The sequence below is a fragment of the Rhinatrema bivittatum genome, chromosome 11, assembly GCF_901001135.1.
Source record: "Rhinatrema bivittatum chromosome 11, aRhiBiv1.1, whole genome shotgun sequence".
NCBI lineage: Eukaryota > Metazoa > Chordata > Amphibia > Gymnophiona > Rhinatrematidae > Rhinatrema > Rhinatrema bivittatum.
In genome coordinates, this window is record NC_042625.1 from 56,832,951 (window position 1) to 56,849,937 (window position 16,987).

A 16,987-nucleotide genomic window follows, 5' to 3' on the forward strand; every position below is an offset into this window, starting at 1 on the left:
AGGCCCTCACAAGCTGAGGGGTTGGTGTGCCGGAGAGTGGCAGAGAATTTTGGACTCTACTACCAGTATGTGCCAATGCACACAACGAACTATATGGAGGCCAATTGGGTTGACTGGTTGAAAGAGGAAGCAGACAGAAAGATCACCAGAAATTCCTCAGATCCTAGCTTTCGTAGAGCTCATCCTGACTATGAAAAAGAGATCAATAAAAGGATGGCAGAAATGCAGCTGGGGAAGAACATCTACAAATGCAGATGTGGAATATATCTTGGTGGAATTTGTTGGTATGTCTTTATGTTGTAGGATGGAGCAGTATGCTATGCAAGACAATGCCTAGTATAGGACCTGCCTGGGCTCTGTATCCAGCCCAGAAAGAAATGGATGCCTAGCTCTCTGGTGCCTTATGCTCATTGTACATTTAGTGGTATAGTGCAATACAATAATTGGTGTGTTTTCATGTATGTTTTTCTGTAAAATGTCTGCATGAGTTTCCACTCGTACTTTTATGTAAGTGGGAGGGGGGGGTATAATGGTCCCCTGGGCACATAACCATTAAACCCTGGTAACTCCTTGTTTAAGCTAGTGTAGAAAGAGCTGATAAAAAGGGGGGCACCCCTGGGAAGGAATAAAAGCAGCTCTACCTGGGAGCTGTGGGGGCAATATAGTTTAGTTGGAGGTTTGGAGGAAGTCTGGAGGGTTTTTTCCCTTGGTTGGTTTTTGGCCTACCTGGGGGTTAAGGCTCCATCCAGCCCCAGTTTCCTACAGCAGCTCAAGGATACATTCTGTGGCACAAGTTAAACAATTCTGCGGCAACGTTTCTACCATTCTGTGGCAATCCTGTATACATGTGAATAATTTTGAAAATTAAATGATATAAATGTATTTTGCATTATAAAAATAAAATAGTTTTACAACTTTGCTTATGGGTCTGAATAACTTACTTCATTCTTTGGGAGTTTTATGAGTGGGGGATCTCAGGTATTGGTGTAGTGGAGGAGAGGAAGAGGAGAGCTCAGGATTCAAACAGCAAAAACCATAACTATGAAAAGGTGGTATTCCAAATATTACATCGGACCCTAGAACACCAATACACCTCTGACTGTAAAATAGAAAAAGCCAGGCTGCTATCGACCTCTACGAGGAACCTGCATGATAGCAGAATGCCTCACCTGTGTCTCCCATGGGGAGTACAGTCAGATCTGCACCAAATATAGAATACATGACCACAAATTGGAAATTGGCAATGTGCAGACAAAAATTGAAATGGAAACCGAGAATCCAGACTCTACATGCAATGCAGTACTGGAGAAAGATACATAAAATGCATTTCCTCCTGTACTGAGCAAAATACAAAGATATATGAAATGCACATTCCCAAAGCTGACAGATTAGATTCCAATACTACGAACTGAAAATAGAATGCTTTTTTCTTCCTTTGTTGTCTGGACATTTTATTTTTCTAATTGCATGGATTCCAATATCATTTCTACTTTCCTTTCTCTGTCTTCTTCTAACTCCTTTTCCTGAGTCTTCTTTTCATTTTTCACTTTTCCTCTCTCCTAATGCCTTCTTCACTTTCTACATCTGTCTTCCTCAGGTCCCTTTTCAGTCTTTACATTTGTCTCTGACACTGATCATTCCCTTTCATTGCATCACTTTTCTCCATTTCTCTTTTCTGCCTCTATATCCACTAATAACTATACTTCACCCTTCCTTCTCTTACTCTCTTAATCTCCTTATTTTCTCCTCTCATCTAACTTTCCATTCCCATTCTCACCCCTTCCCAGTCCATGACAACACTCTCGCTCCCCCCACTCCCTTTGTATAGAAGGCCATTTTGCATGCTGATTTCAGTCCTGAATGACCAGCATTCCTCCTTCAATGCCTGCAAGGTCTCATCTACCGAATTATGTGAACCTCAATAAGTAAGAAAAAAATAAATATCGCTAAACAATGAAAATATTTTTTACTTTCAATATTTGGAGTGGACTGTTCAAAAGGAACTATTTAACTATGTGAAAAAGCGACCATCATATAGCACCGGGTCCAGGGTATCTTATCTGGTAACCCATTCGCGTGAGCTTTTATCTGCTAGAAAAATCATCAGTTGCTTGAAAATAATTTTGTTTATATTTTTGTTCTTTTATGCTGTGAAATTTCTCCCTTTTTTTGTTGTTGAAAAGTTGTTGAGTATGTACAAAATATATACACTTATCTTATTAAGTAACTTTGTGCTGATCAAAAGATTCTGAGCTTCACATTGATTCAGCATATATTTGCTTATGCTGATGCTGACTTCATCCTTTATTAATTTCTCTTAACGCTTTCTTCAGCGCCTGACACCGCAGCGTTTCGGAGAACACTCCTTCTTCAGGGGATCAGCGAAACTTCTTGTCTCAAGTTGTTCTTCAACGTAAGAATGTATTTCTTCAGCTCAGCTCTATTCTACTCTTCAGCTCAGCTATTCTACTCCATCACAGCGTCACAGGTCTCATCTACTGCAGTGTGTTGGATGACCTGATGCAGACTCTGATCCATAACATTCAAATGACCCGCTTGAGTGATCTGTGTTGCCCATTTATTTCTGTTGCACCCAACAAAACCCTAAGATATTCAGGCCCTGGACTGGATTGATGACCCTGCTCTGCTGTAGCTCTGCTAAGTGATTCGCTGATATACATCTCAGGGCCAGGCTTACAAATAAAATAGTGACTGTGATACTGCAATGTAAGCAGCATACTCTGAAGACGCTTGGAGGCACACAACAGGGGCTTCTTGAAGATTGCTATGAGCGACTTATTCTCAGTTTCTGCTGTAATTATATCATGGTTGTAGGGGTAATGATGAAAACATTGGCAGACAAACACAATCACCAACATTCCTTTTCGATTTGTGCATAATTCTGTTCAGGTGGAGTAAGCACCCTAGAAGTACTGACACTGGCTGACTCCTTGCATCAAACAAGCCTATTTTTACTAGCCTCACTCTCTCAATCACAAGAGGCTTAGTGACATCAGAGTACTTCAACATATGTGCATCTATGAACAGGTGTTTTGTTGCACTGCCTGATCATGCTTTGATGCCATTTGTCACTGGCTTTCTTATTCAGAAGTCTTCTCAAGGGCTCACATGCTTCTCACAGGCGTGGCATGAATTTTCTGGCCGATACAGTAAAGTCCGCGGGAGAGCGTTTGTGAAGTAAATCACAAACCCAACAAAACGCAGCATAGATGTTGCAGTTTAGCTCAGCAGGAATGGTGAATTGGATCAAACCAAGGCACTCGCATGTTGAACCAGAGAGCAGTGGTTTCTGATTGACTTTCATTATCTCAAGCTCATAAGAGTGAAAAACATATGCTGCACTGCATATGACAAAATCCCAAGGACATTATGTTGTCCACATACAGGCTGATTTTTAATAGTGTTGCTCATGCAAAAATGCCCACACATGTGCAATGTAGATTTTAAAGGGCCACAAAATATGCACATATGTACCTTTGTGCATGTGAGGAATAAAGAGGCAGAAAAGGGATGGGGGTTGGGTGGGGCATGGGCACTTAAGGGTAGGGCCAATACTTATGTACGTAACTCTGAATTTTAAAAACAAAACCCGCAGTACATGTACACTAGATATCCGCGTAACTTTGCTACTGCTCCTGATGAAGAACAAGTCTGTAGAGCTCAAGGTTTAGGGCTTATAGGACAGGGCGAGGGATCCACGTCAACTGGGCAGCGTGCAGGATGAAGAACCAGAGGGGTCTGAAAGACCTTGCTGTTAATTGGACAAACTGGTGGACTAATTGAAAAACTGGGACTGTGTCTTGCATGAGCATGTTTTAAAATTTGCTGACATATACACGTAAAAGCTGACATGGTCCTATTAAAGACACTTGTGCACTAGCTTTGCTCGAATAACCTCTTAAAATTAGGAGCATACTTATGTGCACTTGTATTTTAAAACATGTGCATAAGTGTTCATACGATTAAAAATTCTAGTGTATCCTCGCTCATATGCCGATACACGCGTATATGACACACACGCTCTTTTTAAAAATGATCTATAAGTGCTTGAGCATTCCTTTGAGAAAATCACATTTGAGTCCAATATCTCCTCCAATTTATACAGCTAACTTGCTGTGTTATGCCTTTTATTTGATAGATACACTCTTGCAAAATAATTCTCAGTGAGAGCACTGCGAGAAGATCACCTTGCTGGAGGCTGAAAAGAATCGGTAAGTACTGCTTGGGGAAATTTTAGAACTTAAAAAGTTTTGGGGAGAAGTAAACTATTTGGGATATATTCTTTAGTGTGTTTGTGTGTCTGTATTAAATAGCTAGTCAGAAGGCAGAAAAAATAACCAGGAGTTTTGTGTGTTTGTATTAAATAGCTAGTCAGATGGCAAACAAAAACCAGGAGTTTTGTCGGTTTGTATTAAACAAGCCGTTGCGCCTGTTAACACGGGCGAGATGTTTGTTCTCCTGCACATTCGCGGCATGTCGGTCAGAGCTCTCCCATCCGCGCATGCGCAGCACGGCACATCGGTCAGAGCTCTGTGGGCCGTGCATGTGCGGCACGTCGGGCAGAGCTGCTCTCTTCTGCGCATTCGTGGCACGTCGGTCAGAGCTCATTTATCTATATTGATAGCTAGTCAGAAGGCAGGCAAGAACCAGGAGTTTTATGTGTTTATATTAAATAGCTAGTCAGAGGGCAGGCAAAAAACCAGGAGATTTGTGTGGATGTATTAAATAGCTAGTCAGAGGGCAGGCAAAAAAACAGGAGTTTGTGTGTTTGTCTTTCTCTCCCTCCCAGCCACCCCTAGCTCATCCTTGAATTTATAGGCAGGTGACACTTTCTCACTAAAAAGAAAAAAATCGTCTTTTAACTTAAATTCAGAAATTTCCCATGCCTTATCAAGAGTTTAATCATTCCCTTGAAGGTCACTACCAGATAAATAGTGTATACACTATTACATTTAAAGGACCATATTTGTACTCCCATATCAACCTAAACTTAACTAGGAAACTGAACAAATTTAAGATGAAGGCAGCAGTCCATCAGCAGTCTTTTGCATCGAGTGTCACATGTATGATTTTTTTTACCTGCCGGTGAGAAGTTATGGGGTAGATTTTATAAGAAGCGCGCAGGTGTACTTTTGTTCGCACAACCAAGAGTACGCCAGATTTTAATAGATACGCATATAGCCTTTAAAATCCAGGGTCAGCGCGTGCAAGGGGGTGAACATTTGTGCACCTTGCATGCGCCAAGCCCTGTGCATGCTGCCCGTTCCCTCCGAGGCCGCTCCACAATCGGAGCGGCCTCGGAGGTAATTTTTTTTTGTTCCCCCCACCACCTTTCTCTCCCTTTCCCTACCTAACCCACCCCCTAGCTCTAATTAAATTGCCCCCTACCTTTATTTTAAAAGTTATGCCTGCCCGAGGCAGGCGTAACTTGTGTACGCCTGCCTCGGAACACCCCTGGGCCGGCACCACGCCCCCAACACGCCCCCCCCAAGCAAAGCCCCGGGACTTACGCGCATCCTGGGGCTTTGCACACCCCAGCAGCCTATGCAGCATAGGCTCGGCGTGCACAGGGGGAGCTTGAGGCAGGTTTTTGGGGGGTACTCGCGTATCTTATACGCGTACCCCTTTGAAAATCTGCCCCTATATGTGTGCACCTTGTGCAAAGAGCTCCTGTCTCTCAGAGAAAGAGTCCAATCTCTGGAGGCTAGAGTGGCAGACCTAGAGGAGCTGAGACAGACAGAGAGGTATATAGATGAGACCTTCAGGAACATAGTAGCCAAGTCCCAACTCCAGTCTGGCAGCCCCAGTGCTGCCTTGGAGAAGGAAGGTCTCCTGATCAGAGAACATCAACCTGGTGCAGCAGGAAATGATCCTGTAGCAAGGACCTGGTCTCAAGGTGGTACATTTTCCTCTCGCACCAAGGATGTCTCCCCCAGGGCTACTGCCCAGGAAGGAAGAGTTAGGTCAGCCATCATAGCTGGTGATTCAATTATTAGGAATGTAGACAGCTGGGTGACTGGTGGGTGTGAGGATTGCCTAGTAATATGCCCACCTGGTGCGAAGGTGGTGGACCTCACACATCACCTAGATAGAATTATAGACAATGCTGGGGAGGAGCCGGCTGTCATGGTACATGTGGGCATCAACGACATAGGAAAATATGGGAGGCAGGTTCTGAAGGCCAAATTTAGACTCTTAGGTAGAAAGCTGAAATCCAGAACCTCCAGGGTAGCGTTCTCTGAAATGCTCTCTGTTCCATACACAGGTTCCCAGAGGCAGGCAGAGCTCCGGAGTCTCAATGCATGGATTAAGCAATGGTACAAGAAAGAGGGATTCAGTTTTGTAAAGAACTGGGGAACCTTTTGGGGAAGGGGAGTCTTTGCCGAAGGGATGGTTTTCACCTTAACCAGAGTGGAACCAGGCTGCTGGCACTAACTTTTAAAAAGGAGATAGAAAGCACAAATCAACCAATCGTCCAGATAAGGGTGCATCAGAATGCTGTCCTTGCACAAGAATGCCGCTATCATCACCATGACCTTGGAGAGAAGGTCCTGGGTGCAGTGTCCAGTCTGAAGGGCAAGGCCTGAAACTAGTAATGATGACCCAGAATGGCAACCCATAGGAACCATTGATGTTCCTGATGTATGGGAATATACAGATATGCCTCTGTAATGATCCAGAGACTTGAAGTATTCCCCTGATTTTATTGTTATTATGATGGAGCGTACAGTTTCCATTCAGAAATGAGTGACTCACAAATGACAATTGACTCCCTTTTGATCCAGGATTGGATGAAAGGACCCCTCTTTCTTGGGTACAACAAAATAGATAGAATAGTGGCCAGTATTTTCCCGTGATTTGGGAACAGGAATCACAGCCCTCAGGGCTAACATTCTTCTCAATGTAGCGTCCACTACTACTCTCTTCTGAGGGGAGTTGAGATATTATAAAGGCATCTGGAGGAATGCAAAGAAATTCTAGAGCATAGCCAACCCATATTACTTCGAGGACCCATTGATCTGATGTGATCTGTGACCACCTCTGAAAAAAGTGAGATAAGCTCCTGCCTATCTCCTGCATCACCAGGTGAGCCCGCAAATCTTCATTGAGTAGATTGAGAGGCTCCAGTCCCAGAGCCCACATTTTTCTGAGGCCTTCTGGGGTGAGAGTACTGTGACCTACCAAAGGGATGGGATCTCTGAGAAGAAACTCCCCTATAAGGCCAAAATCACCTATAGTCATGAGAGGGGCCATTTGCCCCAAAAGACCCAGAAGCTGACTTCTTATCTTCCGGCAAACAAGAGATCTGGGCTTCCACCAGGGGCAGATTAGCCTATCGGGGGATCGGGCATCCCCCAGTGGGCTGGTCGTGCTAGTCACGTGGTCTGCCGAGCGTGGCCGTGACAGAGCTGCACTCGGCAGACCACGTGGTATCTCCTGGGCCGGCCTGGGCGGGAATCCCTGGGCCGGTCTTCATCGGGAATCTGCCGCTGGCTTCCACCCATTTAATTTCCATCTTTTCCAACTTACTGCCCAACAAAAGAGAACCCTTGAAGGGCAGTTTGATGAGATTGGACTTAGACAAAGTGTCAGCCAACTAATTACGCAGCCTCAGCTGCAATCTAGCCGCTATTATGGAAGCAACTCTGGAGGCTGTACGAACCAGGTCACATCCTGCATCAGCCTAGAAGGCAGCCCCTGGTTCTATCAACGAAAGGGCACCACCAGAGTCTTGAGAAAGATGCAAGGCAGCTCGAGCCACTAAGGCGCAACAAGAAGCAATGTGCTTGCTTAAGGATAGTCTCAATCTTCCTACCTTGAGCATCCTGTAGAGAAAAGTGCCTAGGGGGCTGATGTAATAAGACCTGTGCCGAAATCGGCACTATTTTTCAACGCGTAATTGTTTGAGTGCGCACAGCAAAAACAGGTGGCCCCAAGGGACATAATAAAGGAACGGCATGCAAAAATCCCCATGCAAGAGCAAATACCTGCGCAGATACCTACACTAAAATTCCGATGCAGAAAGCCGTGGAAAAATAGGCACTAAAATAGGCATTAATGTTGCAGAGTTCCTTTATTTAAAGTATGTTTTGGATTTTCATTCTCGGCAAATGTGTTTGCAAATCCATGGCTCATCATTCAAACAGTTCTCTTGCATAAGAGCAAAGTCTGGGGTCCAACATTAATCCAAAACTACACAGCATGGAACACATCCCCAACAGAAATCGGCACGTCCGGTTCTATAAATAAACACACTGCGTCCACAGAAACTCCCTTGGCAATGGCTTGTGACTGATATCAAAACAAATGCAATTAATATTTTACCACGATTCGGGCTCTTTCGCATAGGCAAATGCCTGGTTTCTAATGGGGAATTAATGCCTGACAGGTAAATCTGATATAGGTGCAGAATCAGTTACAGTTAGCATGGCAGACAGGTGCTTTAACTTTTACTTCTGCCCTGACCCAGGTGCTAAATAACCCTCATAAAAAACACACACTAAACAGTTCTCCCTGCTAGCATGGATCTCTGCATTGCCCATAAATACCTAAGAGATGACACATGAGGCTGCTCTGAGAGAAAGGTACCAAGACCAGTGAGCCAGACAGAGGCAGAGGACCCAAGTTATCCAGTTCCAGGAGAGAGATTTCTGTAACAACCCCATCCTGATGCATTCGGCAGCACTGATTTCAATGCCATACCATACCACCATGCACTGAGATATAAGTCAAAACCAAGGTCTGACCAAAAACTCAACCACCTAGATAACCTGGCAGCTCTGAAGAGAGTGAGAGAGAGACTGGTGCCTGGCACGCAGAGGAGAGGAGGCTGTGACCCTGAGGCATCACTTCAGAGACGAGGATAAAGCCATGGGCACAGGAGAAGGAGAAAGTAATCCAAAAACCCCAGAGACTGTGGGGAACTGGAGCAGAACCCTTTCCACACTGGCAAAACCAATAATGTGCACCAAAATTCCTCAAGCACTCCAGCAGTGCTCGGACAGCATCGGTATCTGTAAGAAACCAGGAAACAGCTGAGGAGCTCATGCCACCCTAATTACTCTTAATTACAGTTCCTCAAATAAACAGCATGTGCACCATGTCAGGAAAAACAGCAAGAAACACTGGATGGTTTAATTATCTTCCTTATTAAAGACAGTGAAGCTCTTGCACACCAGGGCTTTCCCAAAAGCAGAGATTTCAATTTAACCCCTTGTCGCCTGGCGTGTGACAATATCAGAGAGCTGATAGTAGGAGCTCAGAAGTCAGAAATAATAGCTGCAAGGAGTCAGTCAAGGCCTCTGGAGGAAAAGAAGGCTATTGACTCACAGCTGTAATTCAGCTTTCTGCTGTGCCAGTCTAGCACTCTAAATTTAGCATCCTTTGTGCCTCACACCCATACGGTGTAGCTTTGTCTCTCACTCTTCTGTGCCAGGAGCTGGCATTACACAGGGCTCTAACCACACTAACAGCTGCTCTCTGTCTCGCTAAAGTACTGTCTTGTGGAGGGAGACTGTGAACAGGGAGAAAGGAGCAAAGGGCCTGGTGGGAAACCCATCTTTTTAATCACTTTTCTAATATCAACGATCCTGAAATTAGCATCTGTTACATTGACATTTTTGGTTCGTGGTGTCAAGAGAACAGAATTTCACTTCTTGGGTATGGCGACCTCTTTCTTCTGGAAAGTATTCAGTTTCCAAAGGTGGCTTGCTTAAGAATGAGACACAATTGTTCTCACCAGCTGAGCATGGGAGGTTTCATTCCTCCACAAAATAAAGTCATTGCATGGGACAGTGATGTCATCTCCCAGACAGCGCGAATAGCCGATTTTAAAACACATGCACATAAGTTTTAAAATTGCTGCGTTCATGTGCGCGCACCGGCAAACACACACACACATGTGCGCCCGTGCACGGATCTTAAAATGTACCTCTTGGTTTCCCTGTCCCTGTAACCACCCACTTTTTTAGGGTCCTAAATTTAGGCGTCTAATGAAACTAGAAACCTAAATGTAGACACTCACCCTAGAACATTTTCAAAAGGGACAATTTAGGAACCTAACTCTAAATGTTAGGAACTTAAACTTTTAGGGCCGGATTTTAAAATTTACGCGTGGGGGTGGGGATGCGCGCCAGTCCTATTTTAAAAAGGCCTGGCAACTTGTGTAAAGCCCTGGGACGCGTGAAACTCCCGGGGCTTTACTAAAGGGGTGGTCCGGGAGTAGGGCAGGGCGGTCTGGGGGCGGGGTCACAGGTGGAGGATCGCATGTCGGCAGGCTGCCGGCGAGCGCAACTTGCGTCTGCCCGGAGGCAGGAGCAAAAGGTAAGACAATAGTCGGGGGGGGGGGGGGCGTTAGAGTAGGGCTAAGAGGGGGGGAAAGGTTAGGGGAAGGGGTGGGAAGGTCAGGCTATGGGGGAGGGAACAGGGGGAAGGCTGCGCGCAAGGTGCGCGCAAGGTGCACAATTGTGCACCCCCTTGCGCGCGCCGACCCCCGACTTTATAACATGCGTGCACATGTTATTAAATCACATGTACATGGGTGTGCGCCAGGTAGCACGCGCATGTCTTAAAATCTACCCTTTAGTGTCTAATGTAGGCACGGGAAGAAATGGCAGCCTAGACGGAGGGATCCAAGGGCCTCAATTACTAAGCATTTTTCCCATAGACACAGAATTGGTGAAAGCTTTGGTAAATCAGGCCCTAAGTTTGACAAATTTTCAGCCGAAAACGTAAGGAAGTAAGAATAGCTGAAATTGTGCTAAACTTTAGGCAGCTTTCTAAGAGCCACTAAAGGCAGAGCTGGGCCACTTGTCAATTATTACAAATATTATTCAAAAAAATTAAATATAAATTCTACATATAACACGTTAGCATTTTAAAGACATGTAGTCAAATAATAAATTCAAAAAGAAAAATAAATTTTGTTGTGTTTTTCCTCATCCTCCTTTACTTTCATTTTACTTTCCTGACTCCTTTCTTTTTACTATTTTTCATTTCTTTTTATGCTTCTGTCTTCCTTTTATCGACTTCTTTCATCTGTCTCTTACACTTTCACCTCATTTTCCTTCGGTTCACTCCCCATTCATCGTTTACTTCTTGACGTTTCACTCTTCCTCAGCTCCTCCCCATGTCTTCCAACTATATCCCGTCTTTATATCACTTGCTCCCCTTCTTTCGCTCTCCGACAGTTCTCTTTCAGTCATCAATACCCTTTTCCTGTTTCCCAGCACTGCTCCAGATCCCATTCTCTTTCCCTTAGGCCCCCTGCCGAGTTTCCTCTCAACCCCTCTCTCAAACTTCATTCTTCTCTATGCGCTATAGTTGCAGCTCATGCCCAAGTACTGCACACTGCTCAGGCAACCAATGCTAATCTTCCGGTCCCTGCGATGGAGGCTTCATTAATAAACAGAAAGTGTGTACTGCAGAGGCAGGAGAGCAACAAGCTACACTACTACTGTCCTTGGGCATGGGCCATCACGCCTATTTTGTTCCAACGCTCAGTCCAGTGCTTGGACTGACTGAAATTTAACGTATACAGTAACACAGTATTGTCGGCAGGAAAAAAACAAATGGTCCATCCAGACTGCGCAGCAGGCTTCCCATGGCAGCAACTGCCACTCCATGCAGGTTACCCTCATGTATCTGTTAAAGGTATTAACTGCCGCTCAGTGCAGGTTACCCCCGTGTATCTGTTAAGGATAGTAACTGCCACTCCATTTAGGTTACCTCCATGCCTTATGTTAAGAATAGAATACTTACAAGCAAAACCAAGCAACTGTCAAGCCCATAACAAAATTACCTCAACATTTTTACATGGTGAGCAGCTTTCCTGATATAGCAAACAATGCTGCTTTAATGTTCTTTGCTCTTGGACTTGGCCGTAGAAGTGTTATCCCCAATGTCAGCGTATTAGTACCTCAGACCGTAAAGGTTGGGGCCCAGCGTTGGCTGCCTTCAGAATCCAATACCATATTTTGTCTGGAGTTCCTATATTACAACAACATGACACAACATACCTGCAGTAGTTGTGTTGGCCCAGACCGCCCTCACCATTGGGGTACTTCAGGGTATTGTAGGGGTGCTGGAAGGTTTCATTCCAGAACAAACAGGGTTTGCCTCCATACAAGGACGTCTGGTTCTGAGTTCCCCTGTAGTCAGCACCGTTTGCTGTGTAGCACTCTAAAACAATGATAAAAAAAAAAGTATTTGTCAAAAAGAGGAAGCCAAAATCATAAAAGCTATTTATATTATGATGCTAGATCCAACTTCAGCATGAAGGTCATAGAACGTATCTAATGTTTAGAAAATGCTGTGATCACTGTGCCAGAGCTGTGCAACTTCCTTAGTCATAGGTCTGAGTGGGGATGGCGGTATTACCTTCCTCTGATTTGCCATTGTTGTGCTGTTGCCCAGAATGAATGAGGGGAGGTAGATGTATATTGCCTGCACACTTTGCTTCACTGACTTACAGTGCACAGAGCTGTTGCAAAAAGATGAAGACACCGTGTGGCTCTCTGCTGGAATATGTCTGGCTCTGGAGCAAACAGTCAACAATCTTTCCTCTAAGTCATTCAGATGTTGAGGGTCAAGTTTGAACTTGTTGTAGTCTCGCAATATATTCATATGAGTTGAAAATAGCCAGCATCACTGGTGGTAATCTAGTGGCGCTAGGTAAGAACAACTCGACAAGTGTGTCAATAGGTGTTTCGACTGATGATGGAGCCATGGATTCAGACAGTTTTGGAATAGACTGTACAACTACTGGACTTGATGCATATCAGAAACTAACTGATTTTGATGGTGTATCTGGCTTATAGTCACAGATTGATCAACTTGATGGCTAAAGATCAGTCTCTTGAGGTAGATGGAGAACATTTGAAAAAGCTACACTTAGAGGTAGATTTTAAAAACATACGCACGCGTGTACTTTTGTTCGCGCCACCGGCGCGAACAAAAGTAAACCAGATTTTATAAGATACGCGCGTAGCTGCGCGTATCTTATAAAATCCAGGGTCAGCACGCGCAAGGCTGCGCAAAATCGGCAGCCTGCACGCGCTGAGCCGCGCAGCCTGCCTCCATTCCCTCCGAGGCCGCTCCGAAATCGGAGCAGCCTCGGAAGGAACTTTCCTTCCGCGTCCCCCCACCTTCCCCTCCCTTCCCCTATCTACCCCACCCCCCAGCCCTACCTAAATCCCCCCCTTACCTTTGTTGGGCAAGTTACGCCTGCTTGAAGCAGGCGTAACTTGCGCGCGCTGCCCTGGCATCCCCCGGCATCCCCCGGCACAGGCCGCAGTGCCGGGGGACTCAGGACCGCCCTCCCGCCCCGCCCCCAGCCCCGCCCCGGATCGCCCCCTGCTCCAGACACGCCCCGGACACGCCCCTCCCACCCCTTTTACGAAGTCCCGGGACTTACGCGCGTCCCGGGGCTTTGCGCGCGCCGGCGGCCTATGCAAAATAGGCGCGCTGGCACGCGAGTGCCCTGCGCATGTAAATCTGGGAGGATTTACGCGCGCAGGGTTTTAAAATCTACCCCTTAGTATAAGAGTATGTCCATTTTTATGATCCGGACAAGATGGGAAAAAACAGTCCAAAAACAGGGAAGATAACTTTCAAACAGCAATGTGAACAGCATATTCACACTTCCATGCCTGCACATAGATCTACGCTAGTATTTTAAACCTGCGTGAATCAGAGATGCGCATATTATAAAATAAGCGTATGTTTACCCCGGTACATATCTGCATATGTAGGCTTACGTGTGAGTACATGTAATGCATTGAAGCAATGTCACTGAAAGTGCCTACTGATTTTAAAAATATATGTGCATATTTTACACATGAAAATAAAGTCGGACTTACTCGCGTAATTCAGGATTTACATGTGTATTTTAAAGCATACGCTTGTGAGTGAAATTACCAGTTTTACCAATCAGTCCACCAGTTTACTCAGTCCTTCTCCAGGTCATCAAGACCCTCCTTCACTCTGAACACCCACCAGTTCCCCAGACCTCCCATCCAGTTAGTAGTACACAATAAACACAGTTAATATCACCTACACCAGATAACTAGCAGGTTAAATACACGAGTAAATTCGAGAATGTGTAAGCAGGGCTGGATTAAGGCCAACTGACGCCCTAAGCACAGCCCAACAGTGGTGCTCTCTCAGCCCTTCTGTTGCTTAACTGACAAGACACTAAGATTCAATACGTGCTGAAGGTGAAGTAAGAGATTAAAAATTCCGTTTTTTTCCAGGCCATCCCCCAGGCCAGACCCCACAACTATATTAAATGTAAGCGTTAAAAAATATTTATTTATGTAACACTAAATAGCAGTAAGCGATATAAGCAAATTATTTACTTATAGCTAGGGGGCAACAGAAAAAATGCAAATTGTCAACCCTCTGTGGTGCCCCTCCTTCCCTTGGTGCCCTCTGCATGTGCATATTTTGCTCAATGGTTAATCCAAGGCTTTTTTTTTTCATTCTTTATTTATAATTTTTGAATTTACAAATATTGACAAAATTTTTGAGAAATAGTTTGATCTATTCACTTGGTATTTCATTTATCCCAGTATAGAAATTAGTAAAAGGAAAAAAAACATTATTACATTCATCTTGACAAATTAAATTTGTATATTCAGAACAAACACATTTATCAGTATAATATATGGGCAGAAAAGATAGAAATATTATTTAAGGAGATAATCAAAAGAAAAAAAAACACAGGGTAATGAGCATTAACATAGAATATCAGCTGATATTCATACTTATTTAAGCCTACTCATTAACGGCATAGGGGAGGAAGTACTGGGTAGTCGAGCCTCCAGAAACTGACGTAATTGATCTATCTGAAAAAATACAAATGTATCTTCATTATTCTTAATTTTGCACCGACAGGGGTACCGTAATAAGAAAGAAAATTCCAGTGAGATAACCTTTTGTCTTAAGGACAAAAATTCCCTTCTTTTAACCTGAGTAACTGGAGCAAGATCAGGATATATCTTAATTGGTTGAGCATGAAATAATATGGGAAGCTTTTGGAAATACCTTCTCAAAAGTTTGTTTATATCTTGTATAGTAATAAATGAGACTATTAGGGTATTTCGATCTGGAACATTTAAGCTAGAGCTCTCCAGAAAACTTGTTAAGTTTGCGGGAATAGAGACTGTAGGAGCTGAGGCTCTTATTGTTAGAAAATAACAAGAATTTACTGAAGGAATATCTTGTTCAGAAAATCCTAATACTTCTATTAGGATCTCTTTAAAGAAATAAAAGAGATTTTACTTGCTACCTTAGGGAAATTAAAAATTCTAGCAAATCCAAGGCTTTTAAAATAGCAATTTACATGTGCAACTGTTGGGGCCCTACCCAGGAACACTCATAGACAGCCCCATTTTTACCAAGTGTATGTGTGCGCAAAAGTGAAAATACATGCTTATTACCAGCATTAGAGGCACGGGATCTATTTAATGTTTGTTGCCAGGTACTTGCATCCTGGACTAGCCACTACTGGAAACAGGATGCTGGGCTTAATGGATCCTCGGTCTGACCCAGTATGGCAACGTCTTATATTCTTATATTCTTATGTCTTTTATATGTAAGTAGAATTTACATGAGTTATTTAGATGCTTTTTAGTCAGCTTTTACACGTAAGCTGGGAGAGTTTCTAACATGCGCATGGCAATGAACTAACCAGCTTTATCAATTAGTCTACCAGTTCACCAGCGAGGACTCTGCAGGTCCTGTCTAAGGCCCACCGTGGACAAAAAAATGCCTAAGTTGTGCGTAAGCTAAGAAATCCGTATTTGGTAAGTCATAAACTGATTGTAAGTCAGAAAAAGGAACTATCCCAATTCCATAGTTGGCCAAAATTAGTCAGGCCATGGACCTCCCATTGTTGAAAAACTAAATTTTCCTGTCCCATTGGGAATTCGCGGATGTGTCATATATGTGATAAGACGGAGTATTTCTTTACCCCTAATGGATCTGTGCTTTCTAATATATTTATAAATGATCTGGAAAGAGGTAAGATGCATGAGGTGATCAAATTTCCAGATGACACACAATTATTCAGAGTAGTTAAATCACAAGCAGATTGTGATAAATTGCAGGAGGAGCCTGCAAGACTGGAAGATTGGATGATCATATGGCAAATGAAATATAATGTGGAAAAGTGCAAATTGATGTATATTGGGAAAAATAACCCATGCTGTAGTTACATGATGTTAGGAGCTATTTACATGATGTTAGGAGCTATTTAATTTAATATATTTATTTAGACATTTTATATACCGTCATTCCAAAAGAAGATCACAGCGGTTTACAAAAGGAGCTAGGCATCATAGTGGATAATACATTGAAATTGTTGGCACAGTGTGCTTTGACGGTTAAAAAAGCAAATAGAATGTTAGGAATTATTAGGGACTGAATGCCGAATAAAATGGTGGATGTCATAATGCCTCTATATTGCTTCAAGGTGAGACTGCACCTTGAATACTGTGTGCAGTTCAGGTTGTTGCATCTCAAAAAAGATATAGTTACACTGGAGAAAGTATGGAGAAGGGCGACCAAAATGATAAAGAGGATGGAATGGTCCCCTATAAAGAAAGGCTAAAGAGGTTAGAGCTGTTCAGCTTGGAGAAGAGACGGTTGAGAGGGAATATAATAGAGGCCTACAAAAACATGAAAGGACTTGAATGGATAAATGTGAATCGGTTATTTACTCTTTCGGAAATACAAGGAAAATTAGCAAGTAGCTCATTTAAAACAAATCAGACTAAATTCTTTTTCAGTCAACGTATAATTAAGCTCTGGAATTCATTGCCAGAGAAAGTGGTTACAGCAGTTAGTGTAACTGGGTTTAAAAAAGGTTTGGATAAGATCCTGGAACAGAAGTCCATAAACTGCAATTAACCAATAAGGATTAGTAGCTTGGGATCTATTCATTTAATATTTGGGTACTTGCCAA

General features: G+C 43.6%; 1 protein-coding gene across 1 annotated transcript in view; it reads right to left on the reverse strand.

The window, feature by feature from the left end:
- Positions 1-16,987, reverse strand: part of KREMEN1 (kringle containing transmembrane protein 1) — a 149,143-nt gene that overhangs the window by 57,503 nt on the left and 74,653 nt on the right. Inside the window, exon 2 of the mRNA XM_029571545.1 lies at positions 12,039-12,201. Within this exon, the coding sequence (XP_029427405.1) occupies positions 12,039-12,201 (163 nt within the window). The remainder of the gene's footprint in view (positions 1-12,038; positions 12,202-16,987) is intronic.